This window comes from Helicoverpa zea, chromosome 2 (genome assembly GCF_022581195.2).
Source record: "Helicoverpa zea isolate HzStark_Cry1AcR chromosome 2, ilHelZeax1.1, whole genome shotgun sequence".
NCBI lineage: Eukaryota > Metazoa > Arthropoda > Insecta > Lepidoptera > Noctuidae > Helicoverpa > Helicoverpa zea.
In genome coordinates, this window is record NC_061453.1 from 9375065 (window position 1) to 9383807 (window position 8743).

General features: G+C 36.5%; 1 protein-coding gene across 2 annotated transcripts; it reads right to left on the reverse strand.

Moving 5' to 3' along the window:
- Window positions 1-3166: 3166 nt before the first annotated feature.
- Window positions 3167-6418, reverse strand: LOC124643949 (probable histone-lysine N-methyltransferase set-23). 2 transcript variants are annotated; one of them, XM_047183083.1, is made up of 3 exons: window positions 5253-6418; window positions 4963-5217; window positions 3167-3970 (listed from the first exon to the last, which is right to left on the reverse strand). In XM_047183083.1, the coding sequence occupies exon 1, from the start codon at window positions 6068-6070 to the stop codon at window positions 5279-5281; it is 792 nt and encodes a 263-aa protein (XP_047039039.1). In that variant the 5' UTR covers window positions 6071-6418; the 3' UTR covers window positions 3167-3970; window positions 4963-5217; window positions 5253-5278. The 2 variants fall into 2 exon arrangements, with proteins under 2 accessions (XP_047039039.1, XP_047039032.1); XM_047183076.1 differs by having other exon boundaries at window positions 4963-6417.
- Between the last annotated feature and the right edge of the window lie 2325 nt (window positions 6419-8743).

Sequence of the window (8743 nt, forward strand, 5' to 3'; positions counted from 1 at the left end):
GTAACTACCTACCACAATTTAAAGTTGCTTTTTTAACAATAAAGATTATTTTATTATTTATTTATATACCATGCTCACTATCCATTCGCGTAACACCACAAATTCCTCGTAACATTCTCATCTCCGTCACCTGCAATTCTTTCCTTCATCCGTTTTGTGTGACTCTGATTCAAACAGCACAGCAGGTTTGACTATGCTCTTGTAGATCATCTTCAAATGAGTTTCTCCAAGTTTCAAAAGGCACGTTAATTGAGTCCCGGTTGTCATTTGAACATCTTTGGCAGTAGTTATTTATTTAGCGATCTTATTATTTAAATAAGTGACAATCAAAAATTTGAAGCTTGATACCCATGTATGCATCATGGTACCTACAAAAGTACACCAAGCAATATCTTGACCGAAGAATATATGAAACTACTTGCTCAAGATATATAACCGGGTTATTGTATATCAATGTATAAACCTTATTCAGTGCCTAAGTACTTACCCTTCTACCAGAATAAGTAAGTAAAAACCAAAATGGTAATGTAACTTAGAGTGTACCTAGCGTGCGAGTGTAACTTATTTTACTTCACCATAGAAACTGTGAAATAAAATATTTATAATAGAAGAATGATGAAGATGTCGTGGTGACCTAGTGGGTAAAAGGACCAACCTCTCAAGAATGAGGGCGCGGGTTCGATCCCAGGTCAGGCAGGCAAGTACCAATGCAACTTTTCTAAGTTTGTATGTACTTTCTAAGTATATCTTAGACACCATTGGCTGTGTTTCGGATGGCACGTTAAACTGTAGGTCCCGGCTGTCATTGAACATCCTTGGCAGTCGTTACGGGTAGTCAGAAGCCAGTAAGTCTGACACCAGTCTAACCAAGGGGTATCGGGTTGCCCGGGTAACTGGGTTGAGGAGGTCAGATAGGCAGTCGCTTCTTGTAAAGCACTGGTACTCAGCTGAATCCGGTTAGACTGGAAGCCGACCCCAACATGATTGGGAAAAAGGCTCAGAGGATGAGAAGAATACGAATAGGAAAACCATGGAAATGGGAATCCCCGTAGGTGCGAACGAGGATGAATGTAAAAAAGAACGCGGAATGAAAATACGAGAGGCATATGCTTCCCGTATTCGTTTTCGTTTCTCATATGTATCGCGATAACTGCGTGTGGCATAGCTTTAGTTCTAAAACGGCGCCAATATCGTTGGTGGGGTTAGCAGTAAGAAAATATAACAAATCGATAAATAAAAACTGAAAAACAAATTTATTTTTGGTTTTCTGAGAAGGTAGATATCGTGCTTGGCTGTGACTGATACGCGGGATGGATTATGTGTTTGTAATTACGAACAGGATTTAGTTTTTTGCTTGCCATTTGGTTTTCCTTATGAATGGCGTTATTTATTTCAAGCTGTTTGATTGAATAGCCGTTTTAATCAGTTTGCGTAGACGTTTGAAACAAGACTTTTTGGTAAATAGCTCCAATCCATCTGCCCCTTCGCAAACCACCTTTTTGGAGTTGAATGTCCTCTAGAAAAATATGTAATTGTTCCCAAAATCCTCTGTCAGAAAAAGGCGAGCAACGACCTTACAACTCCTCTGGTGTTGCGTTCACTCACCCACCACGCTTGCTGAATGAGGGTGGGTGATGTCACTTTATAGTCCAGCTTTCCTCGAGATGTTTTCCTTCACCTTTAATCAGTCATTGGTCTCCAAGATATAATTATGTATAGGTACGTAAATAGTACGGTCAGCATCAAAAGTAGCTAAACAAATCAAAATTTTCAAAGTGGCTAACGTTTAGGGTCATTTCTTAAAAACACAAACGTCAAAATTTACTTCAAAGAAGTAGTTGAATACTCTGGTAAGTTATCGACGACGACGACGAGTTTCGAATTGTTCAGCTGCTATTGAAACTGACAGTACAATAACTTGAAAAGTTGCCTTGATATGATGCCTGACAGGTAGGGTGCGGAACTTAACAAGATAATTTTCTACTAAGTACGTAGGTAGGTAGGTTATCGATTTTGATATCATGTCTTCATCACGAAGAAGTTGTCTCAATAACCCTGAATGTATTTTGTTTCATTTGTGGATGGAAAAATGAGCACTCTTTACAAAATCTGTTATAGGTTTCCTGACCTTTTTTATTGTGTATTCGGTTCCCCACAAAAGTAACAAAATACATTCGGGGTTATTGAGTCAACGTCTTCGTGATGAAGACATAATATCAAAATCGATTTATTTATAGACAGGTAGGTACTAATAAGACTTGAAACTGTGTTCTCAAAAGTATTAATTATAGCAAATTAAAAAAAAACAGAGGGTAGACACAAAGCTACACGACGTAAGAAAAAAAGGTAAAAAATATTTATAGTGTTGCCAATGCATACCTAATACAAAACTACTAAGGAGATCGTGGCAATTTATTTTTAATTTGTTGACCTGTATTATTAGGTACTATGGGTTTAAATTGCAGTTAGAGGACGCCGTAGAAATTTCGCCCAGGGCGCTGGTAGAGTTAAAACCGGCACTGACGCCTGACCAGAAATCGAGCTCATACTTGACACAGACTGGTGCTTTCGGTCACCCGCCTCGAAGAATCATACCCATCTTGGCAGTCGGGTAAAATGAAAGAGTACTTTTTCTTACACGGGAATCGAACCCGCGACCACAAGTCTTTGTTCAAGTATGTTATAAAAAGCTTGTAAGCTTGTAGGTATGTTGCTAAACCTGCATTTAGCTGCAATTGGCTGGCTACACCTAGGGCTGCCATCTCGAATTTCGACAAACCCGGACAAACATTAAAAAAACCCGGACATTTGGCGTAAATCGCATTTTTTCCCCGAACGAGTACGATTTTTTTAAACAAAATAATACCTAATTTGTAATCCATTTACTATTAACATATACTTAAATTCAATGAGGTGCTTCTTACATAAAAAGTGTCCGGGTTTTCCCCGGACACTTCTTAAAACCCCGCCCGGACGGCCTCTAAACGAGGACAAATCCGGGGAAACCCGGACGGATGGCAGCCCTAGCTACACCTAGCTTTAGCCAGCTGGAGCTGTGTAGCCGCACTTCGTGTTTTAGCCGTAACATTTAGATATGAATAGCGTACTATATAATTTATTGTTGTTTTGATTTGGGGACATGTTTCCTGAGAAAAAATACTGAAAATAATACTATGACTGTTATTTATTCTTATCTGTACAAAAAAATATAAAAGATACTTAATTATGTCATACATCAGTAGGCTTATATTAGGTCTTTACCTATGAAATTGCCGTTCTGCGGTAATGGCCATTTCGAATCATAATATTTTTTGTTTGGCTAAGAATTGTAATTTCAAATTAATTTTATTTAAAAAACAGAATTCTTCTTCCAAAAGTAGTCATTAGTTAATTGATTAGTGCTACATTGTCATCGCATTTCAATCTTCTTCTTTATCATGGATACGTTAAAAAATCAAGTACCTAACTATGGAATATGACTACAATGGTGTAGCAAGCAACGCACCACCTGTTATTGGTGTCCTCGCTTCCGTTTTGGAAATTTCGACCTGAAAGTTGAACCGAAGACTTTGGTCGACAACGATGAATTAAAGGCGATTGTGGAAGCTGATGATACACAATCTACGGCTAAAGCTTTCGACGTTAGCGTCAAAACAATATTGATCCATTTGCGTCAAATTGGCAAGGTAAAAAAGCTTAACATATGGGTGTCCCACGAACTCAATGAACGCTAGCGCGAAGTACGCGTCGAGACGAGCCTTGCACTGCTCAACACACACACAAATGAATGAATTTTTCCGTCGTCCGCCAGTCACCAGACCATGTGCCCCAACTTTTTCCAGAATTTGGATAAGTTTTTGTCGGGTAAAAAATTCAGTACCCGAGAGGCAGTAAAAAATGCCTTTAAACAAATGGTTGCTAATATAATATATAATATGGTCCAGCTAATTTCTTTAAGAAGGGCATCAATAGGGTTGTTTCCTAGTATTCATTTAGTTAAAATTAAATAAATGCACCGAAAGTTCACAAAACTAGAAACACGATAAGCTATATTATATTAGTTATAACTGACCATATATTTTTTAATTAATTTATGAAATTTTAATTTTGAGCCTGTGACGTCACGCCATTAAAAACGACGAGAAGAGACCGATGACGTCATCCTTTCTATATTTGACAATGACAAGTATTTGACAGTGACAGATATATCGAAATAACCTCAGAATTAATGTTTTGTTTATTTGCTTCTGTGAAGTTCTGTGTTAATTGCATTTAAGTGATACAACTGCTAAAGAATTATGGAGAAAAGATTTATGAAAGCTGATAGTTCCAACCTGCCAAGAGTAGACTCTTTTATGGTCGCTCAATTCTTTGCCAATAACCAAGATTTTTATTCAGCGGTACTTGGATGAACAGTTTATTTAGAGCACTAATGGTCGTATTTCCACAGTCTCGCACAACACAAACCTTGTAGACATTCATTTAATTTAAGTTTTTTGAAAAAGCATCAAATCTTTTCGAACGCGGACACAAACATAACCTCAATATAAATAAACACAAACTTTACGTTTCTTTGCACCATTTCATTTTTCCGCGTACACAACTCAAAACATTTGAGGTATTTTATTATTGTGCAAATGTATAAAAATAATCTATATGTATAAAATATTATAGTTTTTGTAGCTATTTTATAAAAATACATTATTAAAATTAAGAAATCCATTAGTTGGTATGTTAGTTTTTTCTCGTTAGATGTGCTTTAAAATGTAAAGGAATGAACAGAGAACGTTGACGTCACAGTCACGTGATCTAGCGTTTTCTGAGCAATATTTTAAGACAAATAGAAAAACATGTAATACATAAAAAATAAAAAGATTTGAGACGAAAAATGAAAGAGAGGGTGGTCTTAAAATTATTTAGAAGCTATCTAAATAGATTTCCGAAAATTGGAAACAACCCTATTCACTGCCACTGCGTTTGCAAAGAAGCATTGATTGCATGGGTAATTACTTTGATAAATACAAATAAAAAATACATGAAAAAAAAAACGTTAAAATTTTTTCATACAAAACGGCAATTTCATATGTAAAGACCTATTATTTTAACAAAAAAAAAATTGTAAATTATTAGCTATTTAATTGTTTTGGTTTATAAATAATTATATACATTTTTGTTACATTTTTATCAGCTTCTGTATAGTTACATAAGGTATTTTTCATAAATAGATAATTCCTTTTCTGTTTCAGTCCTCCTTTTCTTCGTTTGGCTTAACCCTTAATTAATATATGTGAAAAGGCATAAAACCACAACAATTCTTACTTCTACACAAACAAGAAATGCGGTCACTCTTGGCTGCAGGATTATTATCATCATTCAAGCCATAGTGGAATGTTATTTCTTCATTTAGTGAAATATCTGCACAGGCAAATATTGATAGCTTCGGAATAGGACTACCGCATCTAACCGGGACAATGTGACAGTTGGGCTCACAACTGTGATTGATATATCTTCCAATATTACCGAATGTACTTGGATCAATAATAGTCACTATAGGATGATGCCCAGAGAGCTCTCTAAGATAAAATATGTAATTCATTTTGCCTTGCAACTTATTGTTATGGTGTCTTACAGATGCCTGGCTCGGAGTAATTACTTCTCCTGCATATTCACATATGAATGTTCCAGAGGGAATAAAAGATGTTGCAAAAAGACCAAATCCTTTCTCACATCTCCTGATATCAAGGCCTTCAAGAGGTCCTTTTTGTACAACCCTATTACCACAATCTGTTGAACAAGAACAGCTGTCACTGCACTCAAAAATTGGATATGATTTAACTTTGTTCTTCAACTGACCATCAGTCTCACAAATAAGATAGTTGTCACCACAGGATCTCTGAAGACACAAGCAAGTTGCTTGGACACAGATCTCCTTACAATGGCAATGCTCCTCATACACTGAGTTAAATTCATTATCCAATAGCTTGTAATCAGCACTCTGGTCACAAGGACCTATGATATTTTCAGAAACATAGAATACATTGTTATCAACATGTACATAATTATCGTTCATGTTGATGATTCTATGTCTAATGTTCAAACTACTATAACGCCAGTCAACCTGATATCATTTACCATCATTAATTTGACATCTCTCACTTTTTACATAAGACTACTTATACTTATACTGATTAATAATTAACAGTGTTAACTGAATTTATGAGTAAATCTTATCATAACTTTTACAGATGATTAAGTTGACAATAAAAACAAACCAATTCATTCGGCTAGAAAACTTTTCATTTCGGACTTGATTTTAAACCTTTGATTGAGATTTCTAATAAATAGGTAACAAAATACAGGTACGGTTGAAAAAGACTTTTGTTTTTTTTTTTTAACTAAAATTCTTAATATAATTTCAATCAGCGAAGGAGTGAAAACGAGGAACTATCGCTATCCACCACCTTGAAAAGTTGGAATTTCATTCATGACATCCTTCTGTTTTGTCTTTGGTTTGGTGTAACCATAAGAAAAAACGAGAATTAAATAATTCACTCTGACTGATCTCATCATCAGCCTATCGCAGTCCACTGCTGGACATAGGCCTCTCCAAGTGCACGCCACTGAGATCGATTTTCGGCTTCTCGCATCCAGCTCCTGCCAGCCGTCTTGCGTAAGTCATCACTCCACCGTGCCTGAGGACGTCCTACACTACGTTTGCCGAGGCGTGGTCTCCAGAACTCGTTTACCCCAACGGTTATCGGTTCTTCGGCTAATATGGCCAGCCCACTGCCACTTCAGCTTGCTGATTCGGTGGGCTATGTCGATGACCTTGGTTCTCTGACGGATTACCTCATTTCTGATGCGATCCCTCAGAGAAATGCCGAGCATAGCCCTTTCCATAGCCCGCTGAGCGACTTTAAACTTGTGAACCAGCCGTACCGACAGTGTCCACGTTTCGGCTCCGTAAGTCATGACAGGTAGGACGCACTGATTGAAGACTTTTGTCTTTAGGCACTGTGGGATCGACGATGTTAGGACTCGACGTAGCTTCCCAAATGCAGCGCAACCCAACTAAATTCTCCTATTCACCTCGTCCTCAAAGTTGTTTCTACCTAACTGCAATGTCTGCCCGAGGTATACATATTTCCGAACAACTTCGAGAACGGCGCCGTGTATCGCAATCGGTCCCGGTAGAACATGTTCATTGAACATGACCTTGGTTTTGTCCAAGTTCATCCGTAGGCCGATGCGTAGAGAAGATTCAGCCAGGTCGTTCAGCAGTTGGTCGTTGAGCACTCCGAACTCAAATTATGTTTATTATGAGCACAGAGATTGTGTATATTGAAATTTCATATGTAAACGGCCATATAGAAAGAAAAGCAACTGTGGAGCAGACTTAGTTTCATATCAAATATTGAAATATCTCTTGTAAAATTAGTTTAAAAAATCGTTTAAACAGAAGAAGAGGCGCGCAATCGAGTGAGCCTTTCAAAAGGTATGGCTAAATAGAATTTGTAACTAGTAAAAAGTTGCAACTCAAAGTTCTAAACGAACTGAATACAGTTTACCACTGCACTCGATGGCAAATATTTATAATAATAAAAAATACTAGTCTCAAACTTAGAAGTTGTTAATTTATTTAACAAGATTAGGTAGAGTTTATATTTGTTCAGACAAACAAAGACCTCAATATCATACTTTTACCTTGTTTGTCATGAAAAGTTCCTAACATAGTCGATCGTAGCGCTATCTACATTCGCTTTTGAATGTTTCTCCGTTATAATTAACTGTCCTTAAGTGTTTAGAGGTATCATCCACTGAACCTAAGACTTATTATTTATCACATGCCTATACGCTATTGCTCCACTAAAATGTAAATATTTTAGTGGAGCAAGGAGATTGGGCAAGAATGTATGAAGTTTGGTCCAAATGTCCACCACGAACGAGACCTATATAATTAAATAGTTCACTTAATTTAGAGTAACTTTTACTATATAAGAAAGTAAAAAGAAAACAATGCCAAAAAAAAGTTATAGGCAAAAATGTATTCTTAATTTTCGGTAGTTTTTGTATGTTATCATTATTATTTTTTATTTTATTCCACTTCCATTTCCGCACTTTATCTAAAACTAAGATGAGTAAGACACATTTGCATATAAACAGCCCATATTTTTTTGCCCGATGCGATGGATGCACGAATCACTAACCAATTGAGGCGCCAGAAGCGGTTCCTGGATCTAAGAAAATTCGATGTAACTGGTGGTGTCTTCTCTCTAATAATGAACAATTCTATTTTGTCAGAAGCTACAGACAGTACGAAAATCTAACACACGAAAAGTAATTGAAAAAATGAAATTGCAAAAATCTATAAAATGTTTTATTTGATTTTGCTATAACTTTTTTCTGGCATTATACACTTCTGGACACATCTATTGGCCCACCTTAGAGTTTAGGTTTTGATGCCCCTACCGAAATATGACTGCTAGATTGAACAAAAACTGTTGATGCAGTTTTAAACCTGATACATTTTACCTTCTTTTTCGATGGTATTGTTTTAAATTTGAATTCAGAATACCATACGACATGGAGCTACGCCTAACAAGTCGGATATGTGCCTCGTTAAAGGCAATTGATTTTTGAATAAAAAACATGTTTTATCAAATAAAGGTTTAATTTAATAACGTGTGTTGCTTCCATGGGCATCTACCACAGCTCTCATACGATTAGGCATAGAGTTTATCAA

Excerpts from the sequence above, each read along its gene's own strand:
- LOC124643949 (XM_047183083.1), bottom strand. The coding sequence starts at position 6,070 with ATGAACGATAATTATGTACATGTTGATAACAATGTATTCTATGTTTCT.